The sequence below is a fragment of the Pleurodeles waltl genome, chromosome 2_2, assembly GCF_031143425.1.
Source record: "Pleurodeles waltl isolate 20211129_DDA chromosome 2_2, aPleWal1.hap1.20221129, whole genome shotgun sequence".
Lineage (NCBI taxonomy): Eukaryota > Metazoa > Chordata > Amphibia > Caudata > Salamandridae > Pleurodeles > Pleurodeles waltl.
In genome coordinates this window covers 29,717,438-29,741,908 of record NC_090439.1, presented here as the reverse complement: position 1 = coordinate 29,741,908, position 24,471 = coordinate 29,717,438, and the positions used below count along the sequence as shown (strand labels likewise).

At 41.4% G+C, this 24,471-nt stretch overlaps 1 protein-coding gene across 1 annotated transcript in view; it reads right to left on the bottom strand.

The window, feature by feature from the left end:
* The window catches only part of KDSR (3-ketodihydrosphingosine reductase), a 281,528-nt gene that overhangs the window by 129,889 nt on the left and 127,168 nt on the right, over positions 1 to 24,471 (bottom strand). The window contains exon 6 of the mRNA XM_069219441.1: positions 10,170 to 10,361. Coding sequence (XP_069075542.1) covers positions 10,170 to 10,361 — 192 coding nt within the window. The remainder of the gene's footprint in view (positions 1 to 10,169; positions 10,362 to 24,471) is intronic.

The window sequence follows — 24,471 nt, the reverse complement described above, 5'->3', positions numbered from 1 at the left end:
GACAAACTGTTTACAAATCCATCTAGGTAGTAATTATTCTGAATTTGAACAATTCCTTCATCATTATTATACTAATTATTGTCATGTTAACATCCTTATCAATTTATAGCAGTATTATCTTTAATTACAGAAGCTATTAGGACTTAATGTCAATGAGTCGACTGCTTTACTCCTCGGGGACCAAACTGAGAAGTAACTTGCAATTGAAAATATAATACATTCACTAGTATTGGCTTTTACATATCCTTAAGCATTGTGCAGATTGTTTAGGCCAAGGAGGCGACAAAGCAGGCTGATCCAATAAGTTTGTTGTTTCCTCTAAGCATTGCAGAAAAATATTATATGTTTGTCATTTTCTACTGCCTGGCAGCCCCACAGACACAGCTGGTACAATTACTTTCCTTATGCCAAGACCAAGTGAAGGAAGCTAATGGAAGAATACCTAGTCTAAATTATATATGAAGTGCTCGGGCAGATGGGTCCCTAACAATCCATAAAAGATTTGCATTCTGGTGCACATTTAAAAGATTAACAGTAGTCTGTAAGAATACCTGTTATTATAGAAGATACTTTAGTTTCTATTGTATAGTCCCAATACTGCTTTTTTAAAGATTTCACTGGCCCCCTCGGGGAATACCTGATGGACATAGCCAGTACTCTCTCAAGCTTAATTTACCAACCAGGTTTTTATGTGGGACATTCGGGGATTAAGATAAATGCTCAGCCAACTAGTAGCTCTCTAAGAAAATCCCTGAATGGGGTCATGTCTTCAGTGGTCCATAGCCTGAGCCAAATCTAAGATCCGTCTCAAGGCTGCCACATCGGATTCTGACTTAACGTTAAGGTAGAATCTCAGTGGTAGCGTTGGATTGCTCATAGGAAGATTCAAAAGTGAATTTATGAAGAAGTTCTCTACCTTTTCAAGTGTCACGAGATTACAGTGGCCCCACAAATCCACCCTGTCCAATGAGGCCTCGAAAGCTTGAATTTTATATAATTCTACAGCAGGTGTAATAGCAAAAGAGAGCGCTCTTTTTGCAAACCATGTACTTATTTGTGCTCTGTATTTTAATACCAGCTTAACTTTCTCTATCTGGGGTACCAATTTGTGGGAGTCGTTGAACCTCACTTCTAGATAATCAAATTCAAAAACTCTCCCTAATGCCTCTCCTTCTAGGTTGACCTTCCCATTGGCCTTTCAGGTACTAAATACCATGAATTTCATTCTGTTACTATTGATCTCTAGGCCACAGTCTTTAAAGTGCATTACGTTTTCTCAAAATAATTTGTAGTCCTCTGCCAGTTTGAGAGAGCAATATTCTGCAGGACTAGTCATTTTCACAGTCTAACAGGTAGAAAATGCATCCACTTATATATAGTAGAAAAAGAGTAGGGGACAACAAGCACCCTTGACAGACACCTCTTCTAATGTGGATATCCACAGTCAACTCCCCACTCAGCCCCTACCTAATTCCTGCAAAGTTTTCCGCATACAGGCCCTGTACAAACGACAATAGGCTGGCTGGAACCCCAAGGTTACCTAAGACCTCAAACAAAGGTTTCTCAGGACAAGGACAAATGCAGCACGTAGTAGCACAAATGCTACATACAACATCCCACGGTCAACATCCACTGTTTTCCATTTAATGGATAAGAAACTTATAACTTGATCAAATGTACTTATACTGTGCCTGTAGATGGGCCAAGCATATTTCTGAGACTATCCAGTCCCACAGCCTTATTGAGATTTGCATACTATAGATCTTTTGTACGTTATCTATTAGACTTATGGTCTGGTAATTTCCTGGGCAAAGTTTATCACCTTTTTTAAATAATTAGAATAATTACTGCGTCTTTCCAAGACCATGGAATTGGCGCACCTGCAGCTAATGCATTAGTCATATGGTTAGAAATCAGTTCTTTTGTTGGCAGTGGTTTACACAAACACAGTGAAAACACCACAAAAGCACTCAACACCAGTTTAGAAAAATAGCCAATATTTATCGGAGCTAAACAAGACCAAAGCGACAAAAATCCACCCTACACAACTAGTGATATCAATTTTTAAGGTTTAAAAGTCAATCCTGAAGAATCAATGGTTGGATCCTTATAACACACAGTATATGGGATGCATCAAAAACAAAGATGATGCAAGCCGCATAGGAAGTGAGATGCCGAAAACCAAAGCAACACATCGGTTCCTTACTGACAGGGGAAGATGATGATTTGATTTTCTCCTCGCAGGACAGGCAATTTGTCAGTTCCTTACTGGTGGCAGGGGAGGGGATGTGTCGGTTCCTTACTGGCAGGGGATGTGATGTGTCGGTTCCTTATGGCAGAAGAGGTGTGCCCGTTCTCTCTCCGCAGGAGAAAAGAAGTGTCCATTCTCAATCATGCAGTGCGCAGGTTGATGCGAAAATGAAGCCCAGGGCCGAAGCTTGGGAAAATCGAGGCACACAGCAGTGGAACAGGTACGGTGTCTGTACTACAATGGCGGCATTGAACCTTCCACTGCAAAGAAGTTGCTCTGTCAATTCTTCAGCAAGGCAGGCGCTGCGCTGATTCTTCTGCTGCAAGCCCAGCAATGTGTCAATTTTCAGCTGTTACAATCAGATGCATTAATTGTCTTCCTCAGGACACCAGTTTCCACTTCCCAGGGACAGGATTTGGCAGCACTTGGCAAGTCAGGACTCTCAGCAGAAGAGTCCAAGCACTGGCAAATGAAGTCTTTAATGTCCCTGAAACTTCTTAACAGGAAGCAAGCTCAGTCTAAGCCCTTGGATAACCTTGGAAAGCAGAATGTAGAAAGCAAAGTCCAGCCCTTCCACTCCCAGGACAGAAGCAGCAGGCCAGCACAACAAAGCAACAGGCAGAGTGGCAGTTTCAGTTAAAGCATTCAGCTCTTCTTCCTGGCAGAACAGCCTCGGTCCAGAAGTGTTCTGAAGTTGTGGTCTCAGAGACCAATACTTATCTAATTTCTGCACTTGAAGTAGGCACATTTCAAAGGGAAGTCTTTGTAGTGCACAAGACCCTGCCTTTCCTGTCCTGGTCCCAGACACACCCCAGGAGGTTGGAAACTGCTTTGTGTAAGGACAGACACAGCCCTATTCAGGTGCAAGTGTCAGCTCCTCCCACCACTCTAGCCCAGGACGACCCATCAGGATATGCACAGCACACCTCAGCTCCCTTTGTGTGACTGTCTAGAGTGCATTCACAAACAGCCCAAGTGTCATCCTGACCTAGACGTTTGTTCCACAGACAGGCAGAGGCACAGAATGGTTAAGCAAAAAAATACACAACACCTCCTAAATGTGGCATGTTCAAACTTGCAAATTAAAAGCCAACTTCACTAAAAGATATATTTTTAAATTCTGAGTTCAGAAACCCCAAACTTCATATCTTTATCTGCTCCCAATGGGAAATTAAACTTATGATATTTCAAGTCAATACCTGTGTTAACCTATGGGAGGGATAGGCTTTCCAGTAGTGAAATACTGCTAAACTCGTTTTTCACTATCAGGACATGTAAAACACCCCAGTACATGTCCTACTTTCTAAATACACTGCACCTTGCCCATGGGGCTGCCTTGGGCCTACCTTAGGAGTGACTTACTTGTAGTAAAAGGGAAGGGTTGGGCCTGGCAAGGGGGTGCACTTGCCAGGTTGAAGTGGCAGTTTAAAACTGCACACAGACACTGCAGTGGCATGTCTGTGACAGGTTTACAGGGCTACTCCTGTGGGTGGCACAATTGGTGCTGCATGCCCACTAGAGGCATTTCATTTACAGGCCCTGGGCACAGAGGGACTAGCGACTTACTAGGAAATCAAATATGCCAATCATGGATAAACCAATCGCCAATAAAATTTAGACAGAGAACACTTGCACTTTGCCACTGGTCAGCAGTGGCAAAGTGCTCAGAGTCCTAAAGCCAACAAAAACAGGTTAGAAAAGATAGGAAGATGGCAAAAGGTCCGGGGATGACCCTGCAAAAAGGGCTAGATCCACCATATACAATTAACGCACAGGCCCCAGATCTAAGGTTCAGAGCAAAGTAAATTTGCAGGTCTTCTGTTCAACACAAGGAGCTTTCCCTTTCTTGAGCCTATATTGCAGCTACAGTGTCTTCAAGAGAAAGGTGACCATTTCTCCTTTGAGTTTTATTGTTAGGGGCTAACACAGCACCTCATTTGTGGTCTCTAGTGGGGGGGTTTCAGCATAAAGAACTGAAAAATGCCCCTCCTAATCCCTTGATTTAATATGGCATTCAAGATGTGCATGTTTCCGCTGCCATCCTGGGTGAATAATTGCCAGATGCGCCTAATGCCCTTTCCTTTCACCGTTTCTAATAGCTTTTCCCACATGTTAGCCTCCCACTGGGCTTTACTTGTCTTGACAATGTCTGTATAATTATTCCTAGCTTCCAGGATCTCCGATCTCCTTTTATTTTTTAAGGCTTTCACCAGGCCCCTTTAAGCAATCTTGCAGGAGTTGTTAAACCATTTGTTGGCTTTTATTTTGGGGGGGGATTTTTTTGATTGCTATTATCTTTTACAAATACCTCGCTGACCTTTGAGAAGCATCTCTTGTGAAGCTCCGTGATCTGGGAAGGGGGAAGGTATTTTTCTACTAAAATAGCAAGTTCTTCTAAAAAAAATCTTTTAAATCTCTTTATTGTCCTTTTCTGATTTGACTATGGCTGCCCACCTCCCATTTTGTTAATTATTGGTCAATGCAATGGGAGTTGGGGTTCTAGGGGACACGATGTACTAGATCCTGTATGCTGACCTTCTCCAGTTTAAGGAAACCGGTCACTATCAAGGCGGTCATGGACCTCCATGTCTGCCATTTCATGTCTAATCCATACATCGAACAGAATGTAATCTATATTACTCTTACCGACATGGGTTTTGCTTCGGTGTCTCAGATGTTACCATTAAATTTATGATCTGTAGGGCAGTTAGGCTCATTGTAGGGGCTATCCTTTGGCCGGAATAAGCAGGGATCCGCTAGTGTGTGTCTTCTTCCATGATCAGTTACAAGAAAGGGCCATGGGACTCAAAATTTATATTAAAATCCCCTGCTATGATCACACATTGGCTCAAGCTGTAATCCACTAAATAGTCTGAGATATTTTATTAAAAGAGCAGGATCTACTGTAGATGTTTATCAAAAGATAAGTTGTCCCATGTTTGGGGCATAAACGCAGCACATGCAGATCTGGGGAGTCAAACTTTATTTCCTTGACCTGACAATCCAAGGATAGTTTAGCCCATATAATAAGGCCTTCTGAGGGTCTACCTACTTTTACGGGTATTGCTTCTTTACTCTATGTTAGGTAGCCTAGTCTAAAGATCTCCATAAAAGTCCAGAACTCTTGGCATATACAAATGTTGAATTCTGTCTATGAATGAACCTCCATCATCACTTCCAGTTTTGAACAGATCAGTGACATATTTCAGCTTACTAGGGACAGAAATGGACTTAGATGTTTATTGAATGTTATACTAGAGGGATTATTTAATAATGGCATTGTGTTAATCAAGCATGGATCCCTGGCATTTTGTACTAATAGGCCATTGTTGTTCCACAGTCTCCCTGTACAAAAATCATCTGTCCCTTTTACTTGGCTAACCTGCCTAACATCCTTATCAAAAGGGGGTGTGAGTAGGGATTAATGACAGAGAATTGTAATCTGGACCTCCATCAGTGGAAGGTGTGGCGACACAGTAAAGAAGAGGAGGGCATTGCTCTTTCAAATAATTTGCAGGACAAACTTGTCCGATATTATGGTCTTTTGTCCCCAAACAGGCAAATCCTATCTAACCTCAAGTCCAGTGGGGACGGCTGTACATTGCCTAAATAAAACAGTGGATCGCAACCAAGCTTAGTGATGAATGACAGGAGTGGTGCCAATGGCCTGTTCTCTGAAACTGGTGCCTCTAAGACACAACAAATCATTACTTTGACCGCATCTTGGCTGGTTCTGAGTAGCTTGGGCAAAGACAGGTCAGAGATCTTCGGGGTCACCTTCAGAGGAATTGAGCCAGAGAGTTCTAAAGGTTGTGGTAAAAGTGTCCCAGCAGCCTGCTGGCACCCACTGATCTGAGAGGGTAGTTGGGAACCTGTTGGGATTGATGCTTGGACCAATCTTTAAGGGAAAGGGTGCCGAGATAGATAAGAGGGTTCATCTGGGCAGAGCGATGGCACTGTGAAATCTGCTGATAGTCTGGTGGACCTGGGCAAGGTTTGGCCCATGCCCCCAATAAGGTGTCTGCTAAAGCCTTGTTAAATGGCAGTAGGGGCTTGAAAGGTGTTTGCCTTAGCTGTAGAACTTTTGTTAATATGATAGTCTTTACTTTCAAGGTTGGGAGCTGGAGGTCAAGGACATCCGCAGCGTTGCCATGGCGTAGGAAGCAGAATCCTCTGACTGTTCCAGAGGGGGAAAGCCGGTCCTTTTAAGGATGTATCAAGACTAGCTTCTTGCAAATCATCATACCAATGGTACCTTGATAGGGTGGAGTAAACTCCTCATCCGCAACATAATCATTGTCCAAGTCCCTGCCGAAAAGTGAACATAGATTGTGTTGTCTTCCCTGTGGAGGTGGGCAAGCATGCGGAGTAAGCAGCACCACAACTGTAGTGGGGTGAGGTTGGACAGGCACCTTTTTGGAGTGAGACGGTGCAATGGAAATCACTTTGTCCGGCATCAGTGGATTTGGTACCAGCGTCAAGTTGTTAGGAATTGACATGGACTGCAGTGCCAGGGTGGGATTGGACTGGAGCTAGAGTCATCGTAACGGACTCAGAGGATCCAGCTGGCACTGGGTGTGAACCAGTGGGACTCTAGGTGGAGGGCCTCTCTGCTTTTAGGCCTAAAGGCACAACAGAGGAAGCAGGACAAGGAGCCAAAGAGCCGGAGCATGGCTGTGTAGAATTCTTCAATCTGTTTCAGAGAAGCAGACTGCCCAGAAATTCTGGTTGTGCCAGACCGAGTTAAAGGATCAGCTTCTAAATCGGCCGACTCCGGGAGCGAGATCTAGATCCATGGCACCACTGCTGTGCTTGTTCAGGCGAATGCAAGTGGGGTAAGAGTCTCATTTTTATTTCTTCTGTTTCTTTTTAGACTTACCAGAGGTTTTGGATTGTGACGAAGACCACCCTCACCAGCAGGTTTGTTGACTCAGAGCTGGAACAGGGCTGGTGCTAAACCCTGGACTGGGACTTAATTTGGAACAGTTTTGGCAAGGAGTCTTCTTCTTATACTTGGTGATATAAAGTTCCATCTCCCAGTCCTGGATGGCCTTCTAGTTTATCAACACATAGTCACTGCAGGCCTTCCAGTCGTGCCTTGAACCTAAATACCACAGGCACACCTGATGGTATCTGTCACTGACATCCGATGGAGACATTCCCTAAGGGCTTAAAAACTATACCTGTAGTCGGAGACACCCTTGCACACTGTAGAATTTTGGAAGACAAATGATTGAGATTTTTGAGAAACTAGAGGAACCTCCAGATCCACATCAGGAGGAGTGGAAAGGAAGTGAAATCAGCATGCAGGAATAGGGTCTATATAGGTTCTGCATATCATTTCCAGAGCAGGACGACATCTGTGCATCAGTAGGTTAGTGATGTGCGGCTGCACACTGAGATACTGCTGAAAAGCTTCCAGATCCAGTCTGACGTCGGGGGAAAATCTAAAAGGTGAGGTATCTGCAGCTAGAAGTCCATCAGAAACAGCTCTCCACTGCTTGCAAATATCAGGAGAATTTTTGGGAGTGTTTTATCCTAAAAAAACACTACAAGCTAGATTACACAGTATTTCACATGCACAAGTGTAGGCATTCTTTTTGGTGGCAAGAGTCTAACTATGACATTTTTTAACAATTTTCAGAACATCTAAAACTCAATTCTTTTTCACATCATCTGCCTGAAGAAAAACTAGCCCAAAAGCCATAACATTTGCTTTTGGTAGCACTGTGAGGGGCTGGGCAATAAACTTATCTTAATGGTCATTACGTTGCCCGAATCCATAACAGTGCTCTTGCAAGCAACCTTTTCAGAAGGGAAGTCAGCCATTGGCACCTTACTGAAGGGTCTTTGTGGAACTCTAATACACAGACATCACAAACAGGCCCCCTGCTTGGAATCTTGCACTGCCAGAGGCAGGGCCATTATGGTAATTAAATGTTCCTGCCCCTGACAGTGAAGTACGACACGTATCCCTCGTTCAATGAATTCCTCCATGAGCATAGTAATTCTTGTGTTGCAGGACATTCCAACTGCATTACTACTAGTTTTTAAACATCTGGGCATGTGGTTCATACACAGCAGACGGGCAGAGTTCCCCAAAGTTTGCATTGGGTTTCGCAGAAAATATATATATATATATATATATATATATATATATATATATATATAAATAAAGGAAGAACATTTCATTCACCCTTGACAAGCAACCCATATGACACCCCACTTCTTCCTTCACATTGACCATTTCAAAGCTTTGTGGAAATACTGTTTGAAATTTTGACTTTGATACTGGTGTATTTGGTGCTGATTAAGGACAGGGAACAGTTTCTTGGTGGGTGCCAAACAAAGTCAAATGCAATTAAATCAGTTATGCAGATGCTCTTTGTCATAGAGGTTTGCACAGAGTAGCCCTTCGGGAAACTCACTGCACACGGAAAAGCCAACCGCAGCAGGGGTTGGGCACAGGAATTCAGTAAATCTTTTTCATCCAGTGACAGATGTAGAACATCGCTAATTAAAAATCTTACACATTTATTCAAAAAATCCTAAAGATTAAGCTATTTTTTCTGCAACTCATAACATTAAAGCATGCTTTTATTAAAAAAAACCTCAAGTTTTCTTAATAAAAACAGATGGACAAGTGGACTCTGTGTACCTACGAACAACAAGATTGTGAATGAAACAACCATGCGGACACATTTAATCTGGTAGAAAGGGCTAGATTTCACACTGTGAATGAAGGATGTAGTTTGTGAAGAATGTGCTCAATGAGTGTTATTCTGGGTTTCTAGCACCATTTCAGAGAGAGCAACATTGTTTGAGGTTTTTCATGCCAAGACATTTTGGGAATTTAAAACGTATCGTGCAACTTATTCTTAACACCACTGGAGGTTTTAAACAAGTTCCAAATTTTAATGTAAGTAGATCATCATTATTTGTTACTTTTCACTACGTAGTAGGAACGATGTGTTTTAACCATAGCTTTTACTGTGGATTTGCTTAAAGATATAGCACACTAATAAATTAAGAGGAGGTTGTAGGATAGTTACTGCCTTTCATGTTGAAGGATTTTGTTTTGTTGCTGCACAACCAGCAAGTCATAGTCCATGGTTTCGGGGATCCCCCTACTCCATGTACGGAACAAATGCAGGACACTGTGATACTCGGTATGTCCAGGAGTTCCAAGGAAGAAAAATACCTGGACTTAACAAGAAGGATGCCACTGTGGACTTATGTTTTCGCATGGTTTGGACCAAGCACTCAATGCATCCATCTACCCATAGATCTTATAGTTTTCGGTTTGTTGTTTTTTCATAGGGGCTTTTCTCCTCTTAAGTTGTTATGAGAAAGGAAACATGACCAACATCCATCCCATTTCAAGGTCACAAAAAAATTAATTAAACGTAACTTTCAAGGAAATGGCATGTCAGAAAGACAAACAGAAGTCCCTCCGAGAGTAGAGAGCAGAGATCGGGTTCATGTGAAACTTTACAACTTGGTCCTTGTGACAAAAACTTCTCAGACCCCCTCCCCCCCAGTATTTACAAGAAAAATAAGATGGTTAAATTGGGAAACTTCAGGAATATGCTTAGTCAGTTTTGCCGCACATTCTAATGTCATGTACTTCCAAAAGTATCTAATTTCGTTTTCTAAAGTGTGGGCATTGGGCTGTATTAAAAACAGGTGCACATTATTTTGTTCCTCTAGGAGTACCTTTAACTAATCGAAAAGAGAGCAATTGTTAATTAATACATTTATACTTAAAGTTATTATGTCAGAATTAAAACCTTCAATGATGGATATATAGGTCACTAAATGTTATATGATGATTAATTAGGCATATTCAATGCGCAACTTAACAACTTTTAATGAACGAATGTACATGTCATTCTCAGAAACACTCTTTTAAACGTACCTCCATTTGCAATGCTTCGGCAAGTCCCCGCAGAGCAAACTTTGTTGGAGAGTAAGCTGTGTAACCAAACAGACCTAGCTGTCCTGCTTGTGAGGACACAAAGACTATCCTACCCATTCTTCGCTCCTTCATAGTGCCAATCACTGCACGGCTTGGGTAGACGCTGCCCAGGTAATTCACTTCCATTAACCGCTGCATAGATACAAACATATCATATTAAAAATAAACAAACAGGCAAAATGAGCAGCATGAACATATTTTAATGCAGATTGTAATATAGTGAAGTTCAGCAGTACTGATATGTAAGTGTTCTCTTTCAAAGAGGACAGTGTGTAACATCTAGTAGTTAGCTACTGTGGTGATCTACCCCACTAACTGAAAATTGCAAGCAATTTTAAATCTGCAGTTGTTTTACCCGTAATCTGGCCTCATTTGTTTAGATTATTTCCAAAACTTTAATAGCTTGTTTCTCATCATCTTTACTCTGTCCTCGCAACTCAATACCTGCCTGACCCCTTATAATCTGCTTTCAGAGATTTGCAAACCACAGAAACTGCCCTCTGCCATGGTAACACTGGCCATCACAACCATCTCTTCTGTTCTCACACATCAGCCACACAGAGGCATTTGATACTGCACCGCACACTACTATACAACCTAAGCAATCTTCAGAGAACCTGCTCTCCACAGGTTCTCATCTAATGTCTCAGATCATTCCTTCTCAGACTTTTGTTTGTTAACCTCCATGGCTGAACGCCTGCTGCTCACTCTAGACATATCTTTTCTATAATTGCTATGCAGAGGATACCTATATACAGGGAGTGCAGAATTATTAGGCAAATGAGTATTTTGACCACATCATCCTCTTTATGCATGTTGTCTTACTCCAAGCTGTATAGGCTCGAAAGCCTACTACCAATTAAGCATATTAGGTGATGTGCATCTCTGTAATGAGAAGGGGTGTGGTCTAATGACATCAACACCCTATATCAGGTGTGCATAATTATTAGGCAACTTCCTTTCCTTTGGCAAAATGGGTCAAAAGAAGGACTTGACAGGCTCCGAAAAGTCAAAAATAGTGAGATATCTTGCAGAGGGATGCAGCACTCTTAAAATTGCAAAGCTTCTGAAGCGTGATCATCGAACAATCAAGCGTTTCATTCAAAATAGTCAACAGGGTCGCAAGAAGCGTGCGGAAAAACCAAGGCGCAAAATAACTGCCCATGAACTGAGAAAAGTCAAGCGTGCAGCTGCCACGATGCCACTTGCCACCAGTTTGGCCATATTTCAGAGCTGCAACATCACTGGAGTGCCCAAAAGCACAAGGTGTGCAATACTCAGAGACATGGCCAAGGTAAGAAAGGCTGAAAGACGACCACCACTGAACAAGACACACAAGCTGAAACGTCAAGACTGGGCCAATAAATATCTCAAGACTGATTTTTCTAAGGTTTTATGGACTGATGAAATGAGAGTGAGTCTTGATGGGCCAGATGGATGGGCCCGTGGCTGGATTGGTAAAGGGCAGAGAGCTCCAGTCCGACTCAGACGCCAGCAAGGTGGAGGTGGAGTACTGGTTTGGGCTGGTATCATCAAAGATGAGCTTGTGGGGCCTTTTCGGGTTGAGGATGGAGTCAAGCTCAACTCCCAGTCCTACTGCCAGTTCCTGGAAGACACCTTCTTCAAGCAGTGGTACAGGAAGAAGTCTGCATCCTTCAAGAAAAACATGATTTTCATGCAGGACAATGCTCCATCACACGCGTCCAAGTACTCCACAGCGTGGCTGGCAAGAAAGGGTATAAAAGAAGGAAATCTAATGACATGGCCTCCTTGTTCACCTGATCTGAACCCCATTGAGAACCTGTGGTCCATCATCAAATGTGAGATTTACAAGGAGGGAAAACAGTACACCTCTCTGAACAGTGTCTGGGAGGCTGTGGTTGCTGCTGCACGCAATGTTGATGGTGAACAGATCAAAACACTGACAGAATCCATGGATGGCAGGCTTTTGAGTGTCCTTGCAAAGAAAGGTGGCTATATTGGTCACTGATTTGTTTTTGTTTTGTTTTTGAATGTCAGAAATGTATATTTGTGAATGTTGAGATGTTATATTGGTTTCACTGGTAATAATAAATAATTGAAATGGGTATATATTTTTTTGTTGTTAAGTTGCCTAATAATTATGCACAGTAATAGTCACCTGCACACACAGATATCCCCCTAACATAGCTAAAACTAAAAACAAACTAAAAACTACTTCCAAAAATATTCAGCTTTGATATTAATGAGTTTTTTGGGTTCATTGAGAACATGGTTGTTGTTCAATAATAAAATTAATCCTCAAAAATACAACTTGCCTAATAATTCTGCACTCCCTGTATTTCCCCATACTTCATTTTAGCTTCTTGCATCAAGAAATAGCTCTCTACATGCCTCACAGCCACCCACCTGCATATAGGAGCTTGTTTGCAGGTATTAAACATATCCAAAACTGCAAAAATATATTTTCCTGCAACATCTCCACCACCCTCCCCATTGTTCCCCAGATATCAAGACCACACCACCTTCAGCCAGTAATTAGGAAAATACAACCAAGACATTGAATCTTCTCACTTCGCCTCAGCAAACAGGACTACTTTCAACTCTCAATAAGCAGATCTCCCCCTTTTTTTTTTTACACCTGACAAAAATATGTATATTTAAGAGTACACTTCGGTTACCCCAAACGTATACCTCAAAGAGGATCATCACAAATGAAAAGACCTACTAAACAGAAAGCCTGTGCTGGGGGGGGGAAATGGAAAAAAAATGCATTCCCAAAAGTATTCTAGCGTCATTCCATTTATGGCGACCTGAAAGGCTGCAATCAGTTCCATAAAGATTTTCACTATTCTAGACAAATGCACTTTCGGAGGTTGGGCCACAAAGAGCTATTAAACCTTGTGAACTCCTTTATATTGGCCTTATAAAATAATAGTGAAAATCTGAAGGACATGGATGTAAAAACTCAATGAGGCTTCTTTAACTGCCTATACAAATAACCTAAGTTCACTACACCTTATTTGAAAACATGCCAGAACCAATGGCACCACAGACATACATTCAGTACGTCAGAAGGAATTTTCACTGTACCCATATTTGTGCGCTGAAATATTTTCATATGGTTTTAGCATACAAGCTGAATTAGTAAGCAACAAATAGTCAATCAAATCATGAATCTGTAAAGCGCACTACTCACCCGTGAGGTTCTCAAGGCGCTGGGGAGGGATGGGGTTAGGGTGGAGGTGTTGCTACTGCTCGAACAGCCAGGTCTTGAGAAGCCTCCTGAAGGTAAGGAGGTCCTTGGTCTGACACAGATGGGTGGGAAGAGTGTTCCACGTCTTGGCGGGCAGGTGCGAGAATGATCTGCCGCCGGTTGTAGTTCTGCAGTTGCGTGGGACGGTTGCGAGGGCATGGTTGGCAGAGCGGAGATGCCGGGTCGGGGTGTAGAAGGAGAGCCGTCTGTTGAAGTATTCTGGTCTTCTGTTGTGCAGTGCTTTGTGAGCGTGGGTGAGGAGTTTGAACTGATTCTCTTGTTGACTGGGAGCCAGTGCAGGTCTCTCCCATGGCTTGTGATGTGGCAGTGGCGGGAGATGTCCAGGATGAGGCATGTGGAGGCGTTCTGGACGTGTTGCAGCCTCTTCTGGAGTTTGGCCGTGGTTCCTGCATAGAGGGCATTGTCATAGTCCAGTTTGATGCTTACGAGGGCTTGGGTGACTGTTTTTCTGGTTTCGGTGGGAATCCATTTGTAGATCTTTCGGAGCATGAGTAGGATTTTGAAGCAGGAGGAGGAGATGGTGTTGACTTGCTGGCTCATGGATAATGAGGGGTCCAAGATAAATCCTAGGTTGCATGTGTGGTCGGTGGGAGTCGGAGCGGCTTCGAGAGTGGCAGGCCACCTGAAGTCATCCCACGTGGGATTCCAACATGATTTTCTAATCAATTTTGCTATTCCAACTTATACTTGCCTTTGCATTATATACTGGCAATATGGCAAATTTCCTGTCTGCAGTACGTCTGAAAAAATCCTTCACATATAACACAAATTTAAGCCTTTGACTTGTGTTGTGTGTGATCAAAGTAAATTCCTTTTATGATTTGCCTGGGCCAACTATACAATGTAAAAACTGAACAATAAGGAAATGGGGATGACTTTCTAGCTTCTGGAGATTTTAGAACTGGTGAAAAAACATTGGCTAGGATCAAGCTTCCTCTTCAAATATAATACTTTAACATGCTTCCCAAAAATCACCTCTTCTATACCTGCTTATTATCAATTTGCAAAGCTCTTGGTCAAACACTTATTCACTATATACCTTGGGAAGTTTTTGTTTCTCCCCCTCCTGTAAAAAACTTTCAATTTCTCTGGCCCGGGTTAACAAGTGTAGGTTCAGTAATGTTGGTCTGCCATGAAGCTCTTCTTGACTTCAGTATAGGAAGAAGATTTAGCCATTTTCATGTGGACATGTGGTGTGATATACTTTTCTGAAGTCCCAACAATGCACACTCCTCCCAACATTCTTCAAGTCAATAAATTAGGCACCACTTAACTGGGTTACAGAAGCACTTACTATTACACAATTTTGAAACAGTTAAAAAATGTGGTAAGTAAATACTATATAAAAAGTTAATGTTACAGGAAATGTAGACTATATGTGCAAAAATATAGCGCAACAGCAGACATCGGCAGAAAGCTTCCCGATGTATGAAATAAAAAAGGCATTACAGGCCAAAATCCAATGCTGACCAGAATAAGATGAAGTGTTCACTCGAGGACACACTGAAATAAATAACTTAAACAGCCTGCAGATGAAAGCTAACATGTGTTTAGCAAACATACAGGAATTTAATAAACTAAAGCACACAGGCTCACTGGTATGTACTTAGTGTTTCCAAAAACGTTGTAAACTTGATTGGTGCAGGAAATCTAAGCAGTTCGTACTACAAGGAGATTTTAGGATTACAATAAGGCAAACATTGTATTAAAATTGTATTTGCTGTAGAAATGCATGTATTCAAGAGTGAAGAATAGATAGTCTGTCAAGCATAGTTAAAGCCATAAGTAAAGAATGTGTAGATTAGTTTAGAATTAAGGGGTTATGGGCCTACAGGTATTCAAATGTTTTTCTGTTTTAATCTATGACTGACCAATCAATCATTATTTACTGTTCTGTAATAAAGTATTGTGTGGGTTTATATATAAAAGGCTGTCTGCACCACAGCACCTTGAGACAGGCTGCCAGCCTGTGTGAGGAGTGTTGATCTCTCTGTCGTGACAATAAAAGGCTTTCTTTTCATTGCCAAAGAAGAGTTTGTCTTTTTTCCATTTCTTACGTTTTTATTTACCCCGCAACATTCATAGTAATTAGAAGCGCAATCGCCCTACATAGTTAATGTTCATGGGCATTATGTGTGGATTTAGAACCACACCATTTCTGTAACACTACAGACAAGTTAGACAATGCCAGGATACAATTTCAAGGGTAGGTCACCAAATTCTCTACAGTTAAATGTCAGTACGCCTTCAAATTGGCTTTAAGTCTTGAAATATTTCATTTAATGTAGATGTTTCTTCATGTGTTGCATAAATGAAAAGATTAACTCTCAGGAAAACTCCCAGAAATAAGATACAACTATCCTTGCTAGACTAGTGAAAATGGGCAAGAACAGTAGCCATACAGGATGGGCAGGACTCCTTGGTGGGAACAAAGCAGAGAATTGCTTTCAGAACCTTAGCAATATAATACCCACACCGCCAAGCTGGAAGCCAAATGTCACACCTTGGCACTCGGTTGAGGGTGAATACATTTTTCTTATAAAACACACAAAGACTCAAAACAAAACTCTGCACCTGGGTTCAAATTCAGGAATCATCTCAAAGGAGGTGTAGCCAACAAGATGGTTGGCAAGGGGACAAGAAATATGGTACAGCAGGAATATAAATCAGCACATTATTAAGTATATATGTGCATATTTGTATTATTTTACAAAATTGCTGACAGTGACTCCATAGTTCTGGTTTAGCAACATTTTTCATTAAAAATGTTTTTTTGGGATTGATACCAATCAGGGCTGGCCTTAGCATTAGTGACACTCAGTGTGCCAATCTCTGCTGGCACCCCAACCTCCCAAATGATGCATTTATTTCCCTTAGATGTTGTCCATACTTCCACACCTATGTCCCTGTTTCACTTTCTATATAATCATAATTTAAATTGGCCTATATGCCACTATCTTTATGTCTCCAGAGCTCTCGGACAAATGTTTGGGATATGCTTCAATTTCTCTCTCTAACAGAGAGGGCACCGTAGATGGAATGGATGATGACGGAGTGTCGGACAAGGAGTGAGCACACAGGGGGGGAAAAGGGGCAGTGGACCATATGAGACCAAAGCCATCACAATCTCCACACAGAGTTCAAGGATTGACTGAGCATGTAGTCTGAATATTTTCTGACCCTGTGAAGGGTACAGTGAAAAACAAGCACTGCTTTCAGTCTCTCCTCCAGAACTCTCAATCATGCCCCATCCTCAAAACCCATCCACATTCGGAACACAGACACCCAGAAGTAATTCATAAACAGTAGGCACTATGCAGATGCATGTGTAGCATGAAACACAACACCAGGAAAAAGGAAGTTTTTTTGGAGGCTAGGAACACACAAACCAAGTAACATTAACTAAAATGAAAGGAACATAAAAAGAGACTGCATCACTGACGTAGACTACATTAAGTTTCTTGCACTCACTGCTGAGAAACAGGTCAGATGTTTTCATGTGCAATGTTAAGGACTCGACTACAAGGCCCCATAAAGACAAGTTTCAATGTCATTCAGTAATTACTGCTGGTGTGGATCACTATAAGGCATGGCCAGAGATGTAAAAGCAAATGCTTTATTTACTGGTGTGTTTTTATGAATCTATATTGTTGCTTTTCTCTACCATTCTTAGTGCTTTAAGTCCGATGAAAAGCTGGCAGGTCTCCAAAAGGGGCATGGGCAAAGAAGTTTAACTAGGAATCATTTATGAAAAGTGTAGCCTATTTAATTAATGGCACGGCTTAAGACATTTGAACTAGAATCCTATCCTTTTGATGCCTCCGAGTTTTCTGAAACTGCATCCTGTCATATAACATGGCAACAAACGTGACTTATTAGCAGTTTCATGAATGAGTAACACCACTAACAATGTTGTGAATAAATAGAATTGAAAATGTTCCAGTTCTGAAAACATAACATTGTAAATTAAACATTAGTAAGAAGGGATAGCTTCGGAGTGAATCATTTACTCCAGTTTTGCCTTCTGCATTATTTTTGTTGTATACATCAACCTTTTGTCTCCCCACATCTTTCTGAAATTCCTCACCTGCATATCTCACACAACATTGTAATGCTGCTCTGATCTTTTGCATGAACTTCCTTGTGTCACCTAACTTTTATCTCTCTCTCTCACACATACAGAATATTATTCTCTTTTGGAACACTCCATATTTCCGCAACTCAACTCCTAACACGTTCACATATTTTGCATGTAGCTGGCACACCTTTATGAGTCACTGACAGGCAATGTAAGAAACACTTCCTTTAGCATCAATTCCAGAGCTCTCAAATGTGGCCTATCACAAACCCTCATTTATATCATGAAATCAACCATAAGTGTGTTGGTTCAGTATATGCTCTCCACCATAGTCATATTTGCATCAAAACATTACAGAAACACATACATATGGAAAATGTGAACATTCTTAGTAGAAATAAGATGAAGTAAAACATGTGAAATGCAAGTAAGGGCTATTCACTAATATGGATTACATTAAAGGTTATTAATGTGCATAAGAAATCAAGGTTTATTTTGGATTGTAAAGTTAATTAAGTGAACATAAGGTCCAGTATGGATCTTTTTAGGTCGCAGCTTAACAGACAGTGCAGCTGTCTGGTTTGCTAAAGATATCTTGGGGACTTTCATAAAGTGGACCTACAATGCATTTTGCTTGTTGGTTACCATTAGTTTGTAACTCAAAAGGTGGATCTCTAATCCCTCCTCACCAGCTAATCTCAAAGATGGTCCACACAGCTAGAACATTTTTAAGATGCATGCCAAGGTAACAGAACCAACAGAGGGCTCAGAGTCATCTTAGAAAATAACTAAGATTCATCAACACAACCCTTACACGTAACATGAATTGGGTAGAGTGCCTTGCCTTGTCTCCTACCAACAGTCATGGTGTTCTTGACATGCAGGCCACAAGGTAATACAGGCTATTTTCCCAGATCCTATTAGAAGCTAGTATGCAACATTTTAACCTTTAGCACCAAACTTATAGGAGTTCCAATTATTGGGTGAATGATCAGTCAGTCTTAAGGTGGTCTTCCTCCAAACATTTTGCCTTCACCATCCTATATTTTTTTAAATTATTTTTATATGGACTTAGGACTTTGTGCACTTTAACACTGCTAACCAGTGCTAAGCTGCTTGTGCTCACTCCATAAAACTAGGTAACATTGGCTTACGCCTGAGTGGCATATTCCATTTATTAGTAAGCCCCCAGTAAAATGGTATACTATATACACAGGGCTGATAAATTAAGTGCCGCTAGCACTGTCCAATCCACTTAGGTAGCCCCTGACAACATGTCCCAGGTTTGCCACTGCAGTCTGAAAGTGGTTTTAAACTACCAATTCTTAAAGTCCCCTTTTAATACAAACAAGTCACCCACAAGGTAGGCACTAGGCAGCCCACAGAACAGGGGGCATTGTAATTAACAGGTTGGACATGTACATTTAAGTTTTACATGTCCTGGTAGTGAAAAACTCCTAAATTAGTTTATTACTGTGAGGCCTACCACTCACACAGGATGAAATTGTGTTGCCTTATTACATTTAATAACTTTTGATTAGGAGCAAGAATGAAATTCATGTTTAGTGTCTAAGAAATTATAATATAAATTTCTCTTTAATGGTTAAGTCAGATTTTAAGTCACAATTTTGAAAAAAACACTTTTGGAAAGTTGGCATTTTCCGGCCTTATGTATTTTCTGCCTGCTGCTTGTTCCAGAGTTACATGACTGGGTGTAGCTGGCTGTTGGACTTTCTACATTCCTCCCCGACAGCCACCCAACAGAGGGATAACGTGTGCCTGGATGAGCCATAACTAGCAGAGCTGAGCAGAGCCCCACTTGCAAATCAATAGGCTGTACCCTTCCTTCTTACAAAGTACTTCACACAGTCTCATTGTGCCTGTAGTAAGGCTTTAGCCATGGTAGGGAGGAAAGAAATTCCACACGTTTTAAAGGCAATCTCTAGAAACGTCTCCTACTTTAAAGAAGGCACCAGATATAAAAATAGGACCCTCAGACTCATTTTACTCTTCACTTCCTGGACCTGCTGAAGGACTCTGAGGACTGCCTGCTTAGTATTTCAGAGACTGCTTTGCTGCACCTGGAAAGACTCATCTGCTGTCTGAAGCCTGTCTTGAACCCTCAGAGGCCTGCCCAGCTGATTTCTTTATTCAAATGTTATTGTTATACAGAGAAAAAGTCATCCAAAGCATTACAAAATAACCTCACATCCTTGCCTGTGGTCATGACTGCTCCACACCAAAACAAAGGGCTTAATAGGCAAGGGGGTCGTGGTATAGCAAAGCACACTACAATGACATACAGTATTAACACAGGCACATAACAGCACATGGTATAACTCACTGATAGGACTACTCCACTCAATGACCTGCCCAGTAGCTGCGATTCCGCCCCCCCCCCCACCACCCCCATCCCACTGCTATGTTTAACAAGAGTCTCCAGCGTGGTTCTTCCTCGGTGCCAATATGCTCGCTCATAATTAAGCATGCATATGCCAAACCCCTCCCCCCCCACCCCTGAGCCTTATAGCCCAGCTTCTCCATTGCTGCAGAGTAATCAGTATCGCTTGTCAACTCCTGCTGCAGGGGAGGCTGTTCTTTTTTTTCCCCCAATGCCTAGCCATGTCTCCCATCTACCAGATATGCTGTGGCAATGAGGGTGCAAGCAGCACAGGTCTCCCGAGCATATCCATAATCCCCAGCAGGATAATTTTAGGATCTAGCACCAGACTACAGCCAATCATCTGCCCAGTCCTCTTACTGATCTGCAAGCAACACCTTCTCACCACTGGACAGTCCCATATTATGTGGTAAAGGGAGCCCGTGGGCAGCAGTAGTGAAGGCACTCCGGCCACAGATCATTCCCTATGTGCAGGGGCTCCTTGGAGAGAGGTAGCCTCCCCCGCTGCTTGAGCCTTGTTCCAACTTCTTGAACTCAGGACTACGAAAGTGACTCCAAGGGCTGGCTGGCTGGCGGTCTCATCAGAGCCTCAGGGATAACAAAAAAAGGCTTCAACCTTCTTGAACCCGCACCTTGATCCAACCTGAGTGAGTTCTAACCTTCCAAGTGGTGCCTTTCCGGTCCTGGATCCTTGGAAGTGGTTCTAAAGGTGCCCAGATAGCCAAAATCCAAAATCGCTGAACAAATTTTTTTTGCTAAATAGTGCCCTGAGACGAGAATGGGACCTATCTGCTTGTCGACCCGCCCAAGGTGCATCGGCAGTCGACCTGACTTTGCGCAGCTCTTCCTATGTTCTTCTCCGCAGCAGCACATCCTGTTAAGCGGTCATTCACAGAAGGGGTATCTGGCATTGTGGAGCTCTCGTCAGCTACAGCTTCAACCACTGGAGATTTTCAACTTCCAAATTTTTTAAAAAAATAAATAAAATAAAAAAAATATATATATATATATATATATATATATATATATATATATATATAAATAAATAAAGAGACTAATTCCGAATGTAGAAATCTTAACCATGACTTCATCCAGTAGCTCCCAGATGAAGATGCCTCCTACCCAGACACTGTCTGCTACCTTGCCTCGCTCAGCTTTACCTTCCCAGACATTTTTCCACAAAATTCCAAAAGGTAACTGCCAACCGGATCAAATCCACTACTTGTATTCGACCCATGCTCTATCAAGGTTAGCCATATTTTACTACTTTAACATGGCCTTGCAGCTAAATGTCTGCAGCTGGAGTTTTGATCTTTTAGGCTCTAGTTTTTAACAAAAACTGGAAATAATTCATAGCTCTTGCTCTACTGATTAGATTTGTCGTTTTGGTGCCAAATAATTTATTAAAATGTACTCCATTTTGCTAAATTGGTACAGGATTTTCCCTTTTGTTGTGTTTTCATTCTTTTACTGTTTGCATGCTTCAGAAATACTTTATACATAGCTTCTAAATTAAGCCTAAGTCGAAGTTAACCCTAATTACCTTTGTATCAAGGTTAAGCACAGGTTAATTTAGAGACTTTTGTGGTTCATCCTGACAGGGTTTGTGGCTCTTGCTTGATCAAGGTTACAACAACCCAATTTTTCACAGCGACCTATTGTCAGACACTAAAGCCAAAGAGCTCTATGACATTAACATCTTTAACTGAGTCCCAAAACATTCTAGAGCCACCCCATGATAAAGGGTACACACATATGGACCTCCGATACAGACAATAATTGTCAAACTGTACCTTATATCTGGTCAGACCATCCTACTATTCAATGTTCAGTTTCTCTCTCACAAACATGTCTAACAGCAAAAAAGATTACAGGATTCGTCATAAATGGAAGAAGTCTAATCTGATTGCTTTATTAACACCCAATTGATATAACAGAGCTCGGCCTCACACAAAAACGAAGCCTTCCACAGCTGCCTTTTAAACACAACTGAAATGTTTGCCCAGTTACCTCTAAAATACCTACCTCTGGGCAGAAACAGGCACCTTGGTTCACTGAACAACTGAGAAACGCAAAAATACTGCACTAAATAGAACAGAAACTGAGAGGAAAAAAATGATAACCTAGCCTCGAAATTGGTATTTAATATTTAAACAGGATCTGAAGATATATAAAGAAAACATTAAAAAATAGTCACATTCACTAATTTAATACAATTAATATGGCTGTCAAACCCGAAGAGCAATCCTTCAAATTGCAACTTTAACACTACCTAAGAAATTAGCCAATCTGACCAACTCTGTGCATAATAAGTCATTATTTTCCTGAAAATGGTGCTCATTAGAGTGGGAATAAAGAAAGGTCTCTTTCCTCCTGCTATCCCCAAGTGCACTCCCTCTAACATTCACTCTCACCACATTTATATCACAGTTCTATTTTAGCTATAATCTGGGGTCCCAAAAGATCAATATCCCCCACAAGGAAATAAAAAAAAAAATCCTAAAGCCTCTGGTCATGGTATTACACCAATCTTTAAGTTGTTGTCCCTTGACTCCTTTGGCCATCAGCAAGCACACGGGTCTCATCTTAAACTTCAACTGCTTTTGACAAAGGGGCTGAAACTTCTGTGGTGGATTTGAAAAAGAATGACATTAGACCGAAGGCTGCTCTGAGCCTACAAATGGTAGACACATCAGGGGACATAGTGATCCACCCCAATTACGGGTTGTTCAGTATTAGAGAACGATGCGGAAGACATTGTAACGCAAAGGGTTAATTAGCTTGAGCAGTGTAGATGAGCGTAATGCCTGTTGAAACCCCCTCCCAAACATCGTGGAAAAGTTCATGATATTATTTTCACGCTTGTTTGTGTAGAAGACTCCGTCTCAACCTTGAGAACGAGTGTACAGGGAGAAGATGGAATGAAAACAAAGGCTGGAGCAGAGCAGAGCAGCCAAGTACTGATAACATAGCTAGAAAATGCCAGAATGAGATAGAATCCGAGCTTCGAGTTATTTAAGCACTGAACTGTGGGTGAGGGATTTGGAAGCTCGCAGATGGAATTGTGGAAGCTGCTATGGCCCAGCGCTGCCTCCCTGTTTGCTCGTGGTGCTTGAGGGGGAGAGAGGTCCAAGCAGGCGGTAGAGGGCTCCCCAGCATGTCGTGGATTAAGTTAAGTTTCCACACAGGGATAAAACAACTTTGTTTCTCTGCTCTATTATTATGACTGATTATTTATGCCTGCATTGTGTTTATAACCTGAAGTATTCAGCTCGTTTTTATTTTGCTTTCTAAACCTATTAGTGTGAACTGCTGCAATAACTGAAACATGCATTTAGGTGTCCAGTAAATCAAAGCTTATCAGAAGTATTTAGTTAGTTTATATATTGCCTCCTGAACATCGCAGTGAGAGCCTGCTGCAGTAATTGAAACATGCATTTTGGTGTGCAGTAAATCAAAGCTTATCTGAAGTATTCAACTCATTTATATTCTGCTTCCTGAATATCGTAGTGCAATGCATTTTAGTGTACAGTTAATCAAAACATATCTGTCAATTAATTCTTTGCCTATATATATATATATATATATATATATATATATATATATATATATATATATATATATATATATAAATAGATGCTTTTCATTGCTATTCTTATTCTAATATTGTTAATGTGCTAAATGCTTACATTTTACCTGCAATTCTAGTAAAGCTCAATTGTATTTATAATTGGCGTGTGGTCCTTCATTGAGCGTCCTTATTGACTTATACCGAACAGGTGTCAACCAGACACCTGGATAAGACACGGGTAATGTGTGTGATTTAACAAATACGCTGATATATTGCAATTCCAGCATCCCTCTCACTTTAGTATAGTTCTACCATAACCTTTGCTCCAAAGATTTAGAGTTCTATATAACCGATTTAAAAACTGGTCAGTCAAAACACTGCAATCTTTGTCCACTGGACAACTCAATTTTCATGTTAAGTGAAGGCTGTCAACATAATTGCAATTTCAACCACACTTAAACCACACATAAGCAACCCAGCCAGCTTGGACATGGACCGATCGTGCATCGGTTAGAGGGTGAGTTATACAACCAATATGGTATAGGGTGTCTGTGCTAAGCTGGGTTGCACCACAGGCTGAAGTGATCAGTCTTCTGCCTATTATTCTTTTACACGGTTCTCTGGACACACTTCTGAACACCATCAGCTCACTACGCCAGACCTGATGAGCTTGGTAAGTGTCATGGATTATTTGAACTTAGAGGAGGCAATAAGACAAATGCTAGTGAACAGCAACTTTAAAATTCTGAAGACATAGAAGCTTTTGTTCAGGCAGACAGACCAGCAGCTGAACTAGAATGCGTGGCAAGTGTCATTCACTGATATATATGCCAATCCATGGCCTGCAGGTGTTCATATTTTCAACATATAATACAATATAAATAAAAAGTAAAACATTAACATTTTCAATATTGATCATACACAGCTTATAGTAAC